General features: G+C 57.4%; 2 protein-coding genes across 17 annotated transcripts in view; one reads left to right on the top strand and one right to left on the bottom strand.

Annotated features, from left to right (window-relative positions):
- Nucleotides 1-3,032, top strand: part of DNM1 (dynamin 1) — a 44,352-nt gene extending 41,320 nt beyond the window's left edge. For 5 of the 10 annotated variants that reach the window (XM_084898295.1, XM_084898288.1, XM_084898292.1 and 2 more), the window contains one exon: nucleotides 1,781-3,032. In XM_084898295.1, the coding sequence (XP_084754421.1) occupies nucleotides 1,781-1,853 (73 nt within the window). In that variant the 3' untranslated portion in view covers nucleotides 1,854-3,032. Of the gene's footprint in view, nucleotides 1-1,002; nucleotides 1,038-1,780 lie in introns of all 10 variants that reach the window. The other 5 variants (XM_084898293.1, XM_084898291.1, XM_084898289.1 and 2 more) reach the window with 3 other exon arrangements.
- Nucleotides 3,033-4,021: 989 nt separating this feature from the next.
- Nucleotides 4,022-20,138, bottom strand: GOLGA2 (golgin A2). 7 transcript variants are annotated; one of them, XM_084899894.1, is made up of 27 exons: nucleotides 19,986-20,138; nucleotides 18,399-18,518; nucleotides 17,070-17,150; nucleotides 14,268-14,363; nucleotides 13,997-14,040; nucleotides 13,816-13,876; nucleotides 13,361-13,420; nucleotides 13,103-13,183; nucleotides 12,342-12,380; nucleotides 12,062-12,124; nucleotides 11,888-11,981; nucleotides 11,684-11,790; nucleotides 10,309-10,367; nucleotides 9,891-10,032; nucleotides 8,669-8,758; nucleotides 8,473-8,580; nucleotides 8,027-8,114; nucleotides 7,325-7,662; nucleotides 6,954-7,067; nucleotides 6,065-6,289; nucleotides 5,900-5,975; nucleotides 5,605-5,693; nucleotides 5,142-5,360; nucleotides 4,952-5,054; nucleotides 4,757-4,863; nucleotides 4,521-4,677; nucleotides 4,022-4,439 (listed from the first exon to the last, which is right to left on the bottom strand). In XM_084899894.1, exons 1-27 carry the CDS (start codon nucleotides 20,064-20,066, stop codon nucleotides 4,243-4,245), a joined length of 3,039 nt encoding a protein of 1,012 aa, XP_084756020.1. In that variant the 5' UTR covers nucleotides 20,067-20,138; the 3' UTR covers nucleotides 4,022-4,242. The 7 variants fall into 7 exon arrangements, with proteins under 7 accessions (XP_084756020.1, XP_084756021.1, XP_084756023.1 ...); XM_084899895.1 differs by having other exon boundaries at nucleotides 13,825-13,876; XM_084899897.1 differs by lacking the exon at nucleotides 13,103-13,183.
- Nucleotides 20,139-20,220: the final 82 nt, after the last annotated feature.

The raw sequence follows: 20,220 nt of genomic DNA, 5'->3' as shown, positions 1-20,220 counted from the left end.
GAGGTCTGACGTACGGAACTGGAAGATTTGGTACCTGCCCTGACTCCCGTTTTGCTAACACACAGGCAACATTTGGCACAGCATGGCCCTGCCTCAGGGGAGAGAGCAGACTCAGGGAGTCACAGGGCAGCTTGACAGTGCGGCCTGGGTGCTGACGGAGATAAGGCTCCGGGCGGCAGCAGTTGGGAGCGGCTGTGTGGGATGCAGTGAGGAGAGCCGCTGGCCAGAGCAGAGTGCAGATAGAACGAGGAAGAATAAGCAAAGGTTGCCCTAGGTCAGTGGTTGGCAAACCGCAGCTCGCGAGCCACATGCGGCTCTTTGGCCCCTTGAGTGTGGCTCTTCCACAAAATACCACGGCCTGGGTGAGTCTATTTTGAAGAAGTGGCGTTAGAAGAAGTTTAAGTTTACAAAATTTAGCTCAAAAGAAATTTCAGTCGTTGTACTGTTGATATTTGGCTCTGGTGACTAATGAGTTTGCTGACCACTGGGCTAGGTGCAATGGGACAGCTTGAAGAAGCCTCAGAGACCACAGAAAGGTTGGACTTGTTAGGACCCAACACGGTGGGTAACGGAGCCATGGAAGGCTCTGGGGCAGAGAAATGACAATGGCCCCTAAGAAAGCAAAACCTCCTCTCCGGAGCATTGCAGACGGCCCTCTGAGCGTGCCAGGCATGAGTGTGCAGGGAGCTGGTGCAAATGCCTCCTGTATGCGGGCGAGCTTCTGTGTCGTGACTCAGGCCACGCGTGTGCTTCCGTGTGCCAAGTGGCTGCATGCCCCGATCCATGCTGCACGTGCCAGCCAGTGGGGGCGCTGGGCAGGGGGAGGCGGGAGAGGTGTATGCGTGTTGTCTGTGGGCATGTGTGTCAGCGTGTGCATGCGGGGCTGTGGGGCCTCACAGCATTGTGTGCACGCCCGTGCGTGTGCGTGAGCGTGTCCGCCACCCCCAGGCCTGCCCTGTCCGTGCGTGTGAACTGCCATGTTGATTTCGTGCTGTCTTTCAGAATCACTATCAGTGACCCCTGAGGAGTCAGCCACGGTAGGTACATGCCTCTCGGCCTGCTGCATGAGTGGTGTGTCTGCCCCTGCTGCACCAGCTCCACACCGGGGCACACCGGGCCTTCAGAGCCAGGCTCCCCCTCTCCCTCTGCAGCTCCAGACTTATTCTGTCCTCCTTCTGTCCTCACTGCCAGCTGCTCTCACCTCCCTTCTCAGCGAGCCTCGGGACTCAGTGCCACGGCTCAGGATCTCCGAGGCGGAGCCTGGGGGCTCTAGGGACAGGCTCCGCACCGAGCTGGCAGACATGGTGTTCTGTGGCGCTGCCAGGGCAGAGAGCTGTGGTGTATGGTGTAGGGGCAGGGAGCTCGGGCTCAGGCAGCCTTGGGATGTCACCCTGGGGTGCCATACTCGTTCCCAGTCAGCCAGCTCACAGCCCGGGAGGACCCGAATCCCCCAGAGGGCAGAGGAGGGCAGAGTCCCACCTCTGTTACGCAGTGATCTCGGGAGGAGGCTCTGAAAGCCTCTGGGTCCTAGCCACGCCATCGGCCCAGGACACCTCACAGGCGAGGCCCTTCCCCTGCTCCCTGGTGCTGCCACGCCTGGGCGTGCACGCCTGGAGGCAGCCTTCTCAGCCCAGCTGAAGCTCCCAGCCAGCCAAGGGCTCACAGGCCGGGCCCGCTGCTCCGCCCTCCGAGTTCCATCCCAGCTGGGCCGCAGACTCGCCCAGTGAACCCGCCTGCCTCGGTCCCGGCCGCTGACTCTCATTCTTCTGCTTTTCCCCAGCAGGAAGGGCCCAGCCTCACCTACGCGACCTGCGGTCCCCCGACCACCCGAGGCTCCCCTCTTAGACTTATAAGCCTGTGGCCACTGGCACCCAGCCGCCTGTCCTCCACCTCCCCAGGGTCCCTCAGAGGCTCCTGGGCTCTCTGCACCCCCAGAGAGGCCTCCAGGGCTCCCTCCAGCCATCCTTGTGGGTTTGCCCTCCTGGTTCAAAGTGTTCTTTCTCCTGCCTTTTCCATCGGGCCTGGCGGCTGCTGCCTGGGGCTCAGAGCCCTGTCCTCCCTGACGCTAGTGGCGGCCGCGGCCAGTGGGTTCAGGATAGGGAACCACAGAAGGAAGCCAGAGGGGGCTGAGCATGTGTCTGGAGCTGTGGGTGCACTGCCTGGTGGTGTGTGAGAGACCAGCGTGCGTGGCGAGGGGAGGGCCACCCCGGCCTCCAGCCCAGACCCCACAAAGCTCTGCCCCGCCCCATCTCCAGCTCCTCCCTCCCACCTTCCCTTTCTTGTCTTTTCCAGAATCCTCACCCACACCTTCACCTGCGTTTTCTTCCCCCCCCCCCCCCGCCCTCCCCTCACCCCCCTGCGGGCGCAGCTGCCCTGCCTTACCAGCTCTCTCCCTCCTCTCTCCTGTTCTCTCTCTGTTTCCTCTCCAACTGCCAGCCGATCGGGTCAGGCAAGTCCATCCCGTCCTGAGAGCCCCAGGCCCCCCTTCGACCTTTAAGCAGATCCCTCTGTTCCTCGGAGACTTCTCCTTCCAAGCCTGCCCGGACGGCTGTCCTGTGACCGACAGTGGCTCCCAGCCCCACGGCCTCCCCTTCCTCTGTGACTTAGTCTGTTGTAGTGGTGAGCTGACACACCCAGCGTGACGTTGGTGAAACTTGTGCCCCTCAGTGGTATTTCTCCCGCTCCGTTCTATAAATATCTATAAATAACCATATATTATACAGAGATATATATACGTGCACAGATACGGCTGCCACGGCCTCACCTCTAGTGCTGGAATTACCGTGCTGTCCTTGAGGCGTCTTGTGGCCCCGCTATAAGGGCACGCTGTCACCCTGGCATCCTCCAAAGCATGCCACCTCTGACGAGCTTCCCTGTCATGCCCACCCAGCCGTGACAGCCAGCCCCCTCTGCTGCCATCCCACCCGCCCTCCTGCGCAGGGCGCTGTATTGGCAGCTGCGTGGTTCTCTGACCGCTACCAGTCTTACTGTCTCTCGGCTGAGAATAAAGCCCGTTTCTGACAATGGGGAAACGTGTGTCCTCTGGTGGCTGTTTGTCCGTGGCACTGAGGTGAGGGCTTGACATCGGGGTGCAGGGGTGGGGGGACCCAGCCATTGTAGGGTGCTGTAAGGAATGATAAAGCCAGGCCCCACCCTTTCCACAGCTACTGGGAGAGCACCTGAGTATTAGCAGGCCCTCATCCTGTGAATCCTGCTCTGACCACTAGGGGGCAGGCGCACCATCAGCCTGGAGGGAGGAGGTGGGGTGTGGGCGGGCAGGGTGGAGAGACTGAACAAACAGGCTCATGGAATGGAAACCACCTGGCCTGGAAGTCGGCTGCTTTCCCTCCCCAGGGTTAGATCAGTCTTCTGAGTCTGTCAGCCATCCAGGCAGGGCTGTGGCTGACCCCCTGGAGTCCCCCAGGCTTTACCAAGCAGCACAGGACAGGCCCGGATCTCTGACATGCTCAGACCCCCTGGGGCTCCACACAATGCAGAAGCCTGCCCTCTGCTAGCAGCCCTCACTTCCTGTTCGGTACCCAGGCACAGGGCCCAAGACCCAGTGACCGGAAACAAACACACGCACTGGCTGGCGTGGCTGTGACTGAGCGTCCACCTACGAACCAGGTCATGGTTCGATTCCCGGTCAGGGCTCATGCCCAGGTTGCGAGCTCCATGCAGGAGGCAACCGATCAGTGTTTTTCTCTCGTTTCTCTCCCTTCCTCTCTCTGAAATCACATATCTATATTTTTAAAATATATTTTATTGATTTTTTACAGAGAGGAAGGGAGAGGGATAGAGAGTTAGAAACATTGATGAGAGAGAAACATCGACCAGCTGCCTCCTGCACACCCTACCAGGGATGTGCCTGCAACCAAGGTACATGCCCTTGACCGGAATCGAACCCGGGACCTTTCAGTCCGCAGACCGACGCTCTACCACTGAGCCAAACCAGTTTCGGCTGAAATCACATATTTTAAAAACCAATACACACACACACACACACATACACAAAAGGCAGTATGGCTAAATCCATTTATTCCGAAATAAAACAAATAGAGTCGAATCAACCCATCTCCACCTCCTTCCTCTGTCATATGTTATTAATAAATAAGTTTATTCTTGCATTATAATAATAATGGGAGCGGCAGGGATGGGGTGCAGGGACCAGGTGGGCTCTCCCCACACGGTCCCTGCACCCCATCCCTGCCGCCCCATTATAATTCTCCAGGGGTAGTGTCACTAGATCACCATGATCTTCACGCCAGCGTCGCTGTCGGCCCGGTAGAAGAAGGGGATGCAGGGGTTTCTGCTCAGGCCCGGGTACTCCTGCGGGCTCTGCAGCTCACACAGCAGCTGCATGATCTGCTGGGCGGTGGAGTTCTCGAGCGCAGCAGGGCCGGGCTCCGCGCCGTCCGCCAGGCTCACTTCGTGCAGATCTTTGGAGAAGGCAGGGCTCTGAGTGCTGTGAGGGCGCCCCCCGCCCACCTGCCCGCTCGCCCACCCCGAGCTCTACTCACCGCCTTGGCTGGGAGCAGCGCCAGCTGCCTGGGGGGCCGGGGGTGCTGTCGTGGGCTCCCCGGCAGGGTTCTGGGCAGCCCCCAGGAACCTGCCGTACCACTCATTGCGCTCACCGACCAGGCGCACCACCAGCTCCTGCAGCTCCAGCAGCTTCACCTGGAGAGAGAGGCACTCAGCAACCCCGCCCGGCCCGGCCCGGCCCCGCCCACAGAGGCGGTCAGGGCCCTGGCCCTACCTTCATCTCCTCCTTGTCCTTAGCCAGCCGGCTGATGTACTCCTCCTTCTCCCGGTGGCGCTCCTTCAGTACTGCCCTCTGGTTCTGATACAGGGTGATGTAGTCTCCTGCGAAGAGGGGGGACAGGGCTCAGCTGCTGGGGATCCCCACCCCCCATACAGTGCCCCCTGCCCCAGGCCCTGGCCTGCCCCTCACCAATAGTATCTGTTTCTCCAGACAGTTGAATACAGCGATGCTCCAGCTCCTCAACCCGCTCCTTCAGATCCACGTTCGCTTGCATGACCTCTGTAAAGCGGCTCTGCAGCCACCAAGCAGGGTCAGGGCTCAGCAGCCGCCTGCCCGCCCATTCCCACCCTCCCTGGCCCTGGCCAGGGGACTCGCTCACCTGCAGCTGGTCCATGGCCACCTGCAGGGCCTGGTGGGTCTCCGCAGGCACACCGCCCCCCTCGGCGCTCGGGGCTGGGGTCCCCGCCTCTAGCCTGCGCTGGGACGGGGCTGCCAGCTGCGCCAGGCGCCGGCAGTGTAGCTTTTGCTTCTTCAGCTCCCGGCGCAGCTGTGCCCGTTCCTCCTCGGCGCTGGCTAAGGCCGTGTTAAAAAATTCCACCTGCGGGCAGGAGGTGTGCGTGCGCTTTTGCGGGGGAATGCGCAGCACAGCGGGAGGCAGCGAGGACCCTCCCATCACAGGGCCTCTGTGGACACATCCGTGGGTCAGGGATGGGTGGAGTCTGACCACTGGCTCCCAGCAGAGGTTGGGAATCAAGAGAAGTTAGAGGGCAGAAACCAAGAGGTGAGAAGGGCCCTCAGAGGCAGGCAGGTGGGACGGGCAAAGGGCAGGGAGGTCAGCTCACCATGGCCTCTCGGCTCCCCAGATCCTCCGGCACACTCAGCTTTGGCCGGGGGGCCTCCTCCTCCATCTCCTCTCCATCCAGTCCATCTCCTGTGGGGGCAGCCAGAGGGCCTCAGACAACCCCACAGGGCAGTGAGCAGCCCAGGAAAACAGCTCGGGACCCAGCTCTGCCCGCCTCACGGACCCCAGAGGAAAGGATTCGCAGTCCTAAAGGTCTCTTCTAACCCAGCTCTTTGCTGCTAAAAGTCCCCCTCCTCCTCGGGCTCGGGCCTCTCCCTCTGGGTAGTTCCAATTACCTTCCCCAGGCAGCGCCATGAGGCTCAGCTGGGCCTGTAGCTGCTGGTTCTGTTGGTTGACAGCTTCCAGGAGCCCCTAAGGGGCCAGGAGAGAGCGTGAGAAGGGACACAGGTTGCAGGCCTTCCCTCTCAGGGCTTAGCGGCCCAGCACTCCGACTCCCTCACCTGGGTCTCCTGCAGCGCTTGGCGGGCCTGCTTGGCCTCCTCCTGGCTCTGAACTTCCTCCTGCTGCTGCTGCTCCATGAGCTGGGAGTGCACCAGGACCTGCTTCTGCAGGGCCTCCTTGTCCACGGCCAGCTGCTGGTAGGCGGCCACGTACTGCTGCAGGTAGCTCAGGTACTGGTCCCGCTGCTGCTGCAGGCCCTGGGCCTCTTGGCTCTTCAGCTCCACCTGCAGGAAGGCCCTGGGCGTGAGGGCAAGTGGTGGCTTGCTTCCCGATTCTGAGGAGACCAGCACAGACCCCCCTGCCCAGGCCTCTGCCCAGGCCCCTGGCTTCCTCACTCCAGGGCCTCAGCGACTGCCTCCCTTGTCCAGAGTCCCATGCCGCCTTCACCCAGGCTCATACCTCATAACAACCTGCTTTCTGTTTTCACTTTGGGCACAGGCTTGTGGAAAAGCAGAGTGCGCCAACCAGTATCTGCTAAGTTGCACACTAAATGCCCGAGACTTTACATGCGTGATTCTTGTTTAATCCTCAGGCCGCTATGAGGAAAGTGCTAGTCTCCCTTTCAAGTTAAGGAAACTGAGCTCAGAGATGTGACTAGTGGGGCTGAGGTTAGAAGCCAGGGCTGACTGCAAAGAGCCGCCCACCAAATTCCACACCTCTTCCCCTGTGAGCGAGCTAAATGCCTCTGGAGCTGACCCACAGCACAGGCTACGCACCTGTACAGGGCAGAGGGCAGAGGGCAGAGGGCAGCGCAGTCATAGGCTCTGAAGAACTCTCTCCAGGCAGGAGCTGCCTCAGCTCTGGCCCCGGCACCCAGCTCATCCCTGCCCAGTGCTTCCACCCGAGGCCAGTGCCTGTCTGAGCCCTTCTCGGCTGGGGCGGCGTTACCGTCTCCTTCAGCTCCCCCAGCTTCTCCTGCAGCTGGCCCAGCTTCTTGGCCAGCTCCTTCTTGACATACTGCTCCGTCTGAAGCGTGCTGGTGATCTCCATGTTCTCGTTGGTCTGGACACAGAGAGAAGCAATTAGTGGCCACTCAATGCAGCTGGAGACACCGGAACTTGATGACCTCCCCCTGCCGCTGTCCCCCCCACACACACACACAGTTCAGGAAAGGGTAGAAGCAGGAGAGAACCCCCCACTCCCCGCTTCCTCACATGGCCTCTCTGGGTCATAGGATGCCTTCATAGGCTCCAGTTCACTAAGGACCACACCACCCCATTCTAAAGGTGGGAAAACAAAGGCAGGAGAAGACTTCGCACCAGCCGAACGAAACTGTCCTGCAGCTCGGCCAGCTGCTCCTTGAGCTCGCGGTTCTGTGCGAGCGCGCGGCTGATGGTGGTGCGGTCGCTCTGCATGTCCTCCAGGATCTGCTTGCGCATCTCCGCCTGCTCGCCCCAGCGCTCGGCCTCCTGCTCCAGCTCCAGCAGCCGCTGCCCCTGCTCCTGATTCAGGCGACTCAGACTCTCATTGTCCTGGATTTGGGCCCGCAGCTGCCCCGTCAGGACCTCCAGTTCCTGCTGTAGCTGTTCCGCTCTGGCTTGTAGCCGCTCTTCTGCCTCCGAGGGCCCTGCCGGGGGCTCCTGGGGTGGGGGGACAGCTGAGGAGGCAAGCACACAAGAAGGGCCTCTCGCCTCTTGGTCCACAGCTAATTCGGGCTCCTCACCCCAAATATTGGCTTCCTGCTAGTAATTCCCGCACTCCTATGAGGTTCAATCTTTCAAGTTACTTTCAATGGAGTTAGTTCTCCACATTCTCATGCTCAGACCATTCTGGGTGGACAGTGCACACTCCACCCTTTTTCAGATGGAGACACTGAGGCTCAGAGAGATTGCAAGACTTGTCAGCACCTGGTACACAGTGCCAGTGTCCTCCCATCTGCCCCCCTTCTGGGGGCATTCTAGCCAGCTTCTCGGGCTCCCCAACATGAGTCCTGCTCCCAGATCACTCCAGTCTCAACTTACCTATCTGATTCCTCAGTTCGGCCAAGCTGGTCTCCAGCTCCTGCACCTGACTCACGCTCTGCTCCTTCTCCTCCCTCAGCTTGCACACCTGCCCAAAGCACAGAGAGAATGGAGGGAGGGGATGGGCCAATGGCCATGTGACCATCTCTCTCTCTGCCCCCACCTACAAAGCACACACACCCAGCCCTGGCTGGGTGGCTGTTAGTCAGAGTACTGTCCCCATGAGCCAATGTTGTGGGTTCTATCCCAGTCAGGGCACATATGAGAATCAACCAACTGTGCCTAAATAAGTGGAAATCAGTCTCTTTCTCTCACAATAAAATTTTTAAAATTAAAAAAAACAAACACATACACATCTACCTGCACACACAAGTGATGTGGTTCCCATTTCACAGGTGCCCAGAGAGCAAGCGACCTATCTAAGGTGGGGGCCGAAGTCACCTCACCTGCTCCGACATCTGCTGCATCTTCTGTTGCCAGATGGCATTCTCTTCTTTCAGATTCTCTGCGTACTGGTCTCTCTCCATCTGGAGCTGCTTCAGCAGCTCCTTCAGCTGCAAGAACGGGCGCAGAAGTCAGCGGGGGCTGGCACCGGCCCCTCCCACTCCTGGGCATCGCACCCCTCCCTCTGCAGAGCCCCACCTGCTCCACATGTGTCTCCAGCTGCGCCCGCTCCTCCAGCGCCTGCTGCAGCTGCTCCTTCCTGTCGGGGGTTTCCGACTGACTGGAAAACTGGATGGTGGAGAATGAGGTTAGATCCGGGGAGCCCCGGTGGTCCCCCACAATGCTCCCCAAAAGGGTCTGAACAACTCAGGGTCAACGAAGAGCTGTAGCCTCATTCTGTCAGTACCACATCCATAGGCTTATCTTTACTACTCAGTGTAAGCTAGTCAATGAGTGTTCCAAGTCCTCCCACCTTTCCACTCGATTCAGTCCTCCCAATATGTGTTGTCTTGGGATTCATTCACATATGGTTCTGCAACTTACTTTCACTTTGCTGCGTACAAGGTATATTTAATTTTGTAACTGTTACACAGCAGTCCAACATATGCATATAGCATACCTCCCTCATACCCTTCCTGAGGGCCTTTTAGACGGCTACAGCAAGTGACATTACACATGTGGCTGGCCCTCAAGATGGAGCGGTTGGGTCAAAGGTATGAGCAGCCATTGAGCACCCTGAGGCTCTTTCATCTCTCCAGCCGGCCACTTGCTAGACTGCCTATCTGCCTGCTGCCCAGGCCAGAAATTTGAAGAATGGTGTTTCACTCTGGGGTCCCTGACAACCACGTCACATCCGGGAGACAGCAATCAGGAGGGTGTTTAGCTCAGAAAAGGTCCTGGGGAAGACAGGGAACGCACACACACCCCCTTTCAAAGTGCCTGCAGGGCTGTCTTGGGAAAGAGTTGAGACTTTGCCTGTGCCGCTCTGGAGGGCAGAAAGACCCCAGTGGGAGGAAGTTAGTTCTGTGAAGGCAGAGAATTGCTCAGTGTGGAGAAAAGGAAGAGGAGGAGCACCCTGGTGCTCAGTGTGGAGAAAATGAGGAGGAGGAGCACCCTGACCACCTGGTGGCTCGGTCCCCCAAAAGGAAGAACACAGACTCGGGGCCAGACTGATCAATGTCATCTATAAAACAATGGCTTTCAATCAGGATGCCTTTAAAGGCAAAAATGACAAATCCCTAAACCCCGAGATTCTGATTCCACAGTTCAGGGCAGGGCCCCCAGTTGTAGATTTTTTATCAGAATCTGGAGGATTCCATGGCAGGACCAGAACAAGGATCCAAGTTCTCCAGCTCCTGGCTGGGACCCCAGAGGCCTGGCCCCAGCAGGAGGGGCGGGACTCCCTGGCCCAGGCCCTCACCTGTTGCAGCAGCAGCTCCGACATCTCCAGCTTCTTTTGCAGCTCTTCCACCCTGAGCTGCGAGGCCTCCTTGTCAGTCACCAAGACCCGAAGCTTCTCCTGCAGTTCCGAGTTCTCCTGCTTCAGGTCTTCATTCGTTTTGCTGTGGCCAGAGGCAGGGAGAAAGGCATGAATAAAGACAGAAAGGATTACCGTGGCATCAACCCACCGCCCTCACCACAGAGCCGCAGACTAGTGGCATGGAAAGGGACCTCAGAGTCACAGAGAAAAGGACACGAGGTGCATGAGGTTAAGCACGAGCCAGCACAGCAAGGACTAGTCAGGCTGCACGTGTCCAACCTGGACAACCTCCTCGCCATGCGACTCGTATCCCTCCCGCTTCCCAGCACACCACCCGGCCCCCTCCCCGCCATCCTACTTGTTCTTGTATAACTCCAGCTTGAGGGCATCGCGGTTTTTGGTGAGTTCTTTGTTGTGCTGCAAACACAGAAAGGTGAGGTCAGGTGTGTGGCAGACGGAGAGTAACAGCGACGCTTTCTCACATGCAGTCGCACTGCATTTTGCCAAAGCACTTCCGAGCCCAGTTCTCGCCTGCTCTTGGTGAGAACTGGGTGAGGGGGGAAGAGGCAGGTGGAGAGCGGGCAGTGCTGCCGTCACCATCAGCCTCGTCACGTGGCACGTTACCCAGCACTGTGCCACCCCGTGAACCCTCACCGTCACCACAGGAAGCAGTTACTGTCATTGCTCCCGTTTTACAGGTGGGCACCACGGAGCATCAGAGGGTATCTCACTTGCCTAACATCACTTAAGAGTTATGGCTGAACACTCAGGTCTGGGGGTGGCACAATATGGGGGGGGAGATTACATTTTTATTGTGATCTTTCATTATCTTTTTTTTTTTTTTTTTTTTTTTTTTTTTTACAGAGAGGAAGGGAGAGAGCTAGAGAGCTAGAAACGTCGATGAGAGAATCATCGACCAGCTGCCTCTTGCACAACCCCTACCGGGGATGTGCCCACAACCAACGTACATGCCCCTGACCGGAATCGAACCTGGGACCTTTCAGTCCGCAGGCTGACTACCGCTGAGCCAAACCAGTTTCGGCAAATCTTTCATTACCTTAATGGATGATACTGACTCAGCCCCAAACTCAAAGGCACAGAAGTGACATGTCTCCCAGCCAGCCTGTTCCTCTCCCCTGGGATTTTATGGGTCCTTTCAGACGTGACTTACATCAGACACACACTTCTCCCCTTTCTACACACGGCAACACGATAAAAATACTGCTCTGTGCCTAGGACTTGGCCAAGGCCCCCTGCCAGGTAAGGGCGGGGCTGGCACGTGGGATCTGGGCTCTATATCCAGGGCTCGCTCTGGACAGCACACTCCCAACAACCACAGCAACCACCTCACCCACAGTGCTTCCAACAACCACCCAACTGGAAAGCGGTGGGAAATGGCCCGCTGCCTGCTGGCAGCACACGCCATGCCGAAGAAGGGACTGTGGCCCTGGCCAGTGTGGCTCAGTTGGCTGGAACACTGTCCTGTGCACAGAGGGTTGCAGGTTTGATTCCCGGTCAGGACACACACTCAGGTTGCGGGTTTGATCCCTTAGGCAGGCACATGTATAGGAGGCCACCCATCCATGTTTCTCTCCCTCTCCCTTCCTCTCTCTCTAAAATAAATTGGAAAACATATCCTGGGTGAAGATTTTTAAAAAGAAAAAAATAATCTTTTTTTTTTTTTTAAAGGGAACTTGAGGCCCGCTCCCGCCTCGGAGACGCTGCTGGCTCACCCTGTCCGCCTGCTTCTGCTGCGTGGAGACGGCACACAGCGTCCGCTCCAGGTCGCCGACGCGCTGCTGGGCGGACTGCAGGAGCCCAGCCAGGTCCTCGGCCTCGCCTGGAAGGACAGAGACGAAGCCCAGAGAAGGACGGCCGCTCATGGCCGGCCCAGTGCCGGGCTGAAGCAGGAAGCAGGGCAGGGCGCGGGCGCCCACCTGTTTTCTGCCTGGCTGCCTGCTGCGTGTGGGCCAGCGCCGTCTGTAGCTCTGTCTTCTCGGACACGAGGATCCCTATGGTCTGGATGTGAACCTTCGGGAGAAAAGCCGAACAGGCGCTGAGAGGGGGAAGCACACGCCGGGGGACACGGGAGCACGCTCCTGCCGGCTCACCTGCAGCTGCTCCCTCAGCGCCCCCTGCTCCTTCGCGAGCTTCTGCTTATACTCCTGCTTCTCCTGCGGGGGGAGAGGAGGCACCTCTTACTGGGAGGAGGAATCAAACAGCAAAGCACATGCTCCAGAATGCCACCAAGGCCCGGGACAAGCCCACCAGCGAGGCCAGGCTGGTAGGGGCAGGAGCGGGGGAGGGAGAGGTGGGCCCCTCGTTTTTCCAGGCCGAGTCCTCCTCCGAGCCCCTCGGCCGTGTAATGAGGAGACAAAGAAATCACATTACCTTTTCTAGTTGATCTGCGATTTCCTGGTTCTGCCGTTTCTGTGGAAAGAGTCAGAGGAAGGTGACTGAGGTTATGTCCCCCTTACTATGCTCCCCGGACCAAGGAGGGACGGACAGGGACCAGGAATGGCTTTTAAAGGGAGACTGTGGGTCCAGGGTGGTTCTGGCCCCTGGATTCCTGAGTGGACAATGACATAAAACTCTAGCCATGGGCTTTGAGAGGGAAAGACACCCTGCCAGCTCGTGGTGTGGACGGGCGTTCAGTCATTCACTCATCCATTCACTCACTCAACGAATATTACTGAGCACACCCCACGGGACAGGCTCTGTCCTCAACAGCAGAGATACAGGAACGAAAAGGACCTTTCCATCTTGGATTTCTTAAGCTAAAAGGGACTTTAGATACCCTCTACTTCTATACCCTCAGGACACTGAAGTCCAGAGAGAAGTGACTTGTTCAAGGTCAAAGACAGCAAATTAGGGGCAGAGTCAGGGCCAGAACACAACAGTCAAGCTAGTACTTTCCCTAGAGAAAGAGTGCCCCCAGGGCGAGTGTGGAGAAGGTTTGACAAGCAGTGGGTACGGAGGACAGAGCAGGCACAGAGGGCAGCCACAGAAGAGCCATGCCACATGCTCCGCACTCCAGGGTCCCTCCAGCTGAGGCCTAGGCCCCCGGCACCCCATTCTCCCTTGGCACTAGGGCCCCCGGCCCCTTTCTCAGATTGGCAGCATGGAATCAGGGGCCCCCACTGGACTCTTACCAATTCCTCTATCTCGCTACTGAGTTGTTTGTTTGTTAGATTGCTGGAGTCCAGGGCTAGGGATAGTTCTTGGTACCGGCTCTGAGGCGCATGCAGAGAGGAGGAGATGGAGGAGGGTGGGGGGAGAGGTAGAGAGAGCAATCATTAGGGCTGGGGGTATCCGGGCGGTCTCAGCTGGCAGCAGGGCACCCAGCCCCCTCCGCTGGGGTCTGGAGGCTGGCCTGCAGGGTCACTGGGCCACAGTCCAGAGCCACTCACCTCCAGAGCCTTTATGTTAGCGGAAGATGCTAGTCCCTCCCCATTGACGAAGGACGCAGACTAGGAGAGATGAAAGAGCTCACATGGAGATGCCCTCTCCACGCCTAAGCCTCTGACTTCCTGTCTTCCCCAGCGACTGGCAAAACGTCCTTTTCTGCCTCCTAAGTTGGCCCCCTCTTCCCATAACCCCTTTGTGCCAACCTCTCCTGGTTCTTCTCTCCCCTCACCCCCCCTCCCCAGCAGCTCTCCCTCCCCCTGTGCTTCCTGCGGGGAAGGATGTAACGGACCTCCTGGTCCCACTCCTCCATCTGCGCAGCTTCGGAGAAGAGGCTCAGCCTCACCCGGCTGCGGGCCTGCTCCCAGGGTCTCCCCTCCCTCTTGGGAACCTCTGCCTCCATTTCCGTCAGTGTCTCCTCCCCACTCCAGCTCCCTCCGGGCTCCCGTTTCTGGGGTACCTCACATACGAGACCATTGAGCTGCTGGGAAAGCTGGCGCAGGCTCTCAGTAGAAGAGAATCTGGGGGTGAACACAGGAGTCAGGGGTGCAGGAGGCTCGATGGGGAAGAAGGGGTCATGGGCAGTGGCCTGCCCCGACTCCCTCAGCCTAGCAACTGCTGCCCCCACAGGAGACACTCACGTGCTTTCAGACAGGACAAAAGGAACATTTTCAGGATCATAATTCTGTTTGGGAAGAAACGCATGAGGTGAGAACCCAGGGGTGGGGTGAGCCGAGCTCATTCTGACCACCTGCCGGCTCCCCAACACTGAAGGGAAACCGGCCTGGGCCTCCCCCACCCTAGGCCGCAGGAAGGCGCGGGGCTCCTGGAACCCAGCCCCTGAAGGAGGGAAGATCCCGAGAGGAGGGGTGAACGCAGAGGGGCCGCGGGCAAAGGGGGAGAGGCACGAACCTGAGCTGAGGAAGCAGCACTGGGGGAGAGGACACCGCCAGGTGACATGGCGTCATCCGCAGGCGGTGCCGCGGGGGCCGTGTGGTCTTTGGGCGCCTAGCACGGAAAAGAGAGGGGTCAGGGGACCCGCGGGAGAGGCTTCTCGCTGCCATGGAAGCGGGGGTGCGGAGCAGGTAGGACAGGTGCTGCTGCAATAGTGACAGTCACACATGCTGGGAGCCACTCCGGGGTGTGGCCATGGCTCACCCAGGGCTCGGCCACCCTGCAGCCTTCTGGCCGACCGGAGCTCAAGCAGGACTGCAGCCTTTCCAGAACACGGGGGCCTTGTTCCCCTGGAGCGTCAGTGCCAGGCTCCGACTTGTGGCAGCCACGGCAGGTGGAAGGAAGGCGTGCCAATCAGGGAGAGGGGAGAGCCTGCCGGCGCCTCAGTGACCCTCCCCCTGGGCCCCGCTGGGCAGAGGGCGCAGCGATGAAGCAGCGGGTTCACAGCTGGCCGCACAGCTTCCCTCTCCTCTCCTCCCTCCCCTCCTCCCACCAACCACTGGCTGCGCTGGCCTGACTCAGGTCTTCTCCGGGAATGAAGCTTTCCAACTAGAAGCCTCTCCCTGTTCCTGGGGTAAAAAGTAACCCCACCCCAACCTCCTAGCTCCAACACAACCACCCGACCAAGAAGCCACTGAGAAAGCAGAGGCGAGATATCCACCGCGGATATCCACCGAACGGCAGCCTGGATTGACCAGGAGTCATGGGGGAGCCGCTCTCTGCCCCGACTGGCCCACCTGCTGACAAGAGGGCCCCCCCACCCCCAAGCCTCTCTTCGGGCTCAGGCCTGACACCTGGTCTAAGACTCTGGCTCTAGCCCTAACCGGTTTGGCCTGAGGACTCAAGGGTTCGATTCGAGTCAGGGGCATGTACCTTGGTTGCGGGCACATCCTCATTAGGGAATGTGCAGAAGGCAGCTGATCGATGACTCTCTCTCATCGATGTTTCTAACTCTCTATCCCTCTCCCTTCCTCTCGGTAAAAAAATCAAAGAAGATGACTCTGGCTCTAGAGAGCTACCATCCAACGGGCCAGATGGACAGAGACAGGACGGTGGTGACAAGCTGACGCTTGACGAAGGACAGTGCCAGGGAGCCATGAGCTGTCCGGCGAAGCTGGGTCCCAGAGGAGGAGGCTGCACCTCTGGGCCGGGGGAGCTGTGCCTGCTCGCTGGACCCTCAACTCTGGCCTCCGAAAGTCCCAACCTGCCACCCTCCCCAGGGCAAGTGCTGCGGAACCTGAGGAGCTGCGTGGAGTCGAGTTATTTGCATTACTGTCCGCTCTGTGACCTTTGGCCCTGGAATCTGCTGTTGCCTTGCCAACCTGTACAACTGACTCTAATAGATCAGAGCAGGGGTTCTGAGCTGACCAGACAGACTTTGGGGGAGGTGGGCACCCTCCCAGCCATGGGCCCCAGCAAGCTCGAGGTCCCTCCTGGCATCTTAAATTCCCACTCATCCCTAGCATTAGACACAAAAAAGCAAAGGAGGGGAAAAGTACCTTTCTGAAAACTTAAATATATATTAGTAAACATCTAGTATCTCTCCCTCTCCCTTCCTCTCTGAAATCAATAAAAATATTTTAAAAACACACACCAAAAAAAAAAAAAAAAAGCACGAAGGGACTATGGGAATATTCATCCTCATTTCAGAAGGATATGGCACAGATCATCAGTGTAAATACCCAGCTTCAGAATTCCTTCCGGCCTGTGCTGCCCTCCCCACGCCGCCGGAGCTGAGAAGGTGAGTCACAGCACCTGGAGAGACCTGACCGACTGGGTGTGCGTAGGCCTGATGATAAATACTCTAACGCCAGCCAGCAGGCTGGTCCCAGCCTCCACCCTGTGCCCCCTCCAACAGGATCTGGCCCCATTTCAGCCCACTCTGGCCTGGCAGAGGTGCCCCAGGAAGTTAATGAAGGAGGAAGTGCCAACATCACACCCGGAGAACGTCATCTCCTGGCCCGGCACACACCAGGCTGCCGCCTTTCTGGAATGTGCTCTGTGAGCGCATAAGCCTGGCCGTTACTTGTACCACGCCCTTGGCCCAGAACTTCCATGTTTCCTTCTCCATACAGAGGGATGTTACCCACCTCTGATCTCCAAACCAGACTCCAATGCCACCCCTCCAGCCTCAAGTCCATGTAAAACCAGTTCTTCTCTTGTGGAATGTTGCCACATTCCATCTGGCCCCTTCCAGCACAGCCTGCCGCCCTCAGTGGGCATTCTACCTGGTTCCTCCCCTATCTTCTCCGGGGCCCACTGAATATGGTTGTGTCCATATTTGATGTTTACTCCCTTTCTCTTGACCCTAGACAGCTGACTCTCAAACCAAAATTAATCGACTTGAAAAATTACAAACTGCTCTGCAGTCTATTGCTCTTTTGGGGACAGATGCCCACAGGGCAAGACCTGAAGGTTTGGTTTTCTTTAACCTCTTAGTCTGAGAGCACCACTGGCCATTCAAACACTTGAGGTTCAAAAAAAACTCAACCCCCACACACCTGTTCTGGAAGCTATTCCCAAATTACCTTGAACCTTCAAGGTGCATCTCATCTGCTCCAAGAGGATAAAAGAGGTGGGGAAGGAAAACAAACCCAATCAACCAAGCAGGTGAAAAAAGCAGATATGAGCAGGCCGAGGGCTAATGAGAGCAACATAAAAAATAAGCCGGAGTTTAGAGAACCCCCCAAACCAGAGAAGCCTCGGGGACATGCGCAGCTGGGAGAGAGAAGCCAGAGAGGGGTCTCAGCACTGCCTCACCTTCCAATCGTCCAGTGGGGCGAGCGCTACCCCATTGGAATGGGTAAGGTCGGACACCAACACCTTCAGAATATCCTGAATCTACAGGAAGCGAAAAGGCAAAAACAAGGGTAGGGGGAGAAACAGAAAAGTGGCTTAGAGAGAGGCAAGAGGGGCAGGGAAGGAAGAAGAGATGGGGTCGGGGAATTTCAATGCTAGAGAAGAGAGAAGGGGATCAATACCATGGCCGGTGCCACCTTTCCAAACAGACACTGGCTGCCTTGCCACAGGCAGGAATCAACGCAAATGAACAGATGGACAAGCCCCCTGAGCGAAGCGGTCACGTGGAGTGGAGTCACCTGACCAGTGCAGCTCTGAATACGCCCTGCAGGCCCTCTCCTCAGGCCCAGGATGCTGGGGACCAATCTGGCAGGGCTCCGGACCCCACCTCCTCTTTAAAAGCCAGGCTTCCAAGTACAGGGTTGCTTGAACAAAAGGGATTACAGCTAAAAATAAGTTTGAAAGACACTAATCTGATCCAATAATATCATCTCACAAAGGAGGAAACTGAGGCCAGTCGGAGGAAGCGATTTACCTGAGGCTGCCCAGAGGCTGGCTCAAATTTCCTAACCCAGTGCCCGGGGTTCTCCTCTGTACCCCTGGACTCTCCTCACTGAACCCCGGAGCCAGGCCCTGGGGCCCCTTTGCTGGCTGTTCTCTCAGCCTGGCTCCCCCAGGGGACTGGGGGTGAGAAAAGCCACCAGATGAGCAGGACCAATAGCAACCACCCTTCATTGGATATTTACCCTCACCGGGCCCTGTATTAAGGGATTCACATAAAAACAACAATGTCATTTAACCTTCACAATATTACCCCGATTTTACTGATGTGAAAACACAGGCCCCAACAGCTTGAACAATTTGCCCCGAACGTATTCCTAGCAGAGGGAGGGGTAGAATTAAGAATTCAAGCCTGGCCATAGTGGCTCAGTTGGTTGAGCATTGACCTGTGCAATGGAAGCTTGCAAGTCCCATTCCTGGTCAGGGCACATAACTGAGTTGCTGGTTCGATCCCTGATTGGGGGCACATGCAGAAGGCAACCAATAAATGTTTCTCTCTCTCTCTCGCCCTTCCTCACTCTAAGCATGTCCTTGGGTGAGAATTTATAATAAAAAAAAAGGGGGGGGGGATGGGGGACATCTGTAATACCCTCAACAATAAAAATTAATTTTAAAATAAAAGAATTCAAACCCAGAATTCTTAACCAGTACCGAATACTTCCTCCACAACCTTAACCTCCACCCTCTACTGCCCCCTGAGCACTCCTACCCCCGGAGGCCAGGACTCACATCCTCAGGCGAGTGACCGTCAGAGGTGGTTGTCTCGGGGCTGCTGCCATTTTTAGCCTTCTTTTTCTTCTTAGCTCCTGAAGGAGCGCCGATGCCTCGCTGCTGCTGGAATTCTCTCAACTGCGAAAAGGAAAAGCGGTGAGACTCTTGACGACTACAAACCCGTGGAGTTCCATCCTACCGTTTAAAAAATATTCATACTCGCCATCTGACTTAATGCCACAACAACCCTACAAAGTGTTGCAATTCGTACATAATGACTGAAGAAATGGACTGGCAACAAAGTTTTTTTTTTTTTAAAAAAAGCAGTCATAGCATTTCAACTAAGTCTTCTGGCTCTGAGTTCTGGGGTTATGCCAGAAAGCAGCAGCTGCCAGGGGACAAAACCAGAGGGAGAAGGGGTTACCGTTTAAGTGATCAGACATAAGGGCCCTTCTTTCTGAATCTGTTGGAGATGCACACCACTACTTCTCAAAGCTCTACGTCCATGTGGCTTAGGGGCAGAAGGCAGTGAAAGCGCACCGGTGCGGTAACAGAATCCGGGGCGGTAACAGAGACAACCCAAGCACCATGTCAGAGAAGTCTATTATAACCTTACAAACCTATGCAAATGTCATTCCTACGTATATTAACATAAAAGGCTTTTTCTCTCTCAAGAGAGCTCAGCAAAACTGGTGCTATTTCTCCTGTGGCACTCCAGCACGCCATGTTGAGAGGAGACTTGGGAAGGATTGCCAGCCGTGAAGTGCAGCGCTCCAAAGAGCACTGAGGGCCAATCTGATTCCAGAATCATCGGAAATTAGAACATGAGCTATGAGAATTCAGATTAAAAAATTTCAAAGTCTCTCTGGAGAGTTAGAAACCTGGGAGAAAACCAAACCAAACCAAACCAAACCAAACACATTCTCCCCAGTGACAACCACAAGTGCAATGCAGGTCAGTTTCAGCTCACAAGTGCAATGCAGGCTTTTCACGCTACCAGTGTCTACGGATGACGCACAGTCTAGAGCTAGGGAGCCTGAAACCTTTCTGACCTAAGCCCCATAGTCCCGAGTCCCCTTGAAACTGGAAATTTGGGCCGTGACCAGAGAACCCGAAAGGGGATGAAAACACTAGGAGACTGGGTCGCAGCATTCAAACACGGGGCTCAGGGCGATAATGACAGTTTCCAGGGGGATTGTGACAGAACTGCATTCCACTCCTCCCAACCGACGCCCGAGTCGCCGCTCCGCGCTGGGGGAAGGGAGCGCTGGGCCCGGATCCGGGTCCCCGCAGAGAGGAAGCCCTGGGAGCCCGGGAGCCCAGGCGGTCCGGTTCTGGGCGGCAGGAGGCGAGCGCCGAGCCTGGAGCCGGGAACCTCGGGGGTCACCAGCCCAAAGTCACCCGGGGCGGACGAGCGAGGGCGGGAGCTGGGCTGCTGGGAGTGGGGGGGCGGGGGGCGGGGCTGGGAGCAGACTTTCGGGGGGACGCCTAGGGGCGCCCGGGGTCTGGTCCCGTGTGCCTCTAGAGGCAGCACAGGCTCTGGCCACGGTCCGGCCGCCCAGGGACCCGGGCTGAGTCGGGGAGCCGCGACTCGGCACCTTTTACCTTTTTCCTGGCCTCCGCCAATTTTTTCTGTCGGACTTCTTCCGACATCTCTGGAAGGGGAGGGAGACGGGGGGGCCACATCACCGCGATCCCGGAAACCACCTCGGAATTGCTTCCGGCAGCCACCGCGCATCTTGGCGACTGAAGCTAAAAAGGAGGGATCAGGGCGCCGACAGGCAGCAGCTGTGTGGGCGTGGCCTCGCTTCTTCGATATCATTGGTCCGCGAGAGAGATG

Source organism: Pipistrellus hanaki (assembly GCF_964339955.1).
Source record: "Pipistrellus hanaki genome assembly, chromosome: 11".
NCBI classification, from domain to species: Eukaryota; Metazoa; Chordata; class Mammalia; order Chiroptera; family Vespertilionidae; genus Pipistrellus; species Pipistrellus hanaki.
Note: the sequence above shows the minus strand (reverse complement) of the source record. Positions and strands in the feature narration are given on the sequence as shown.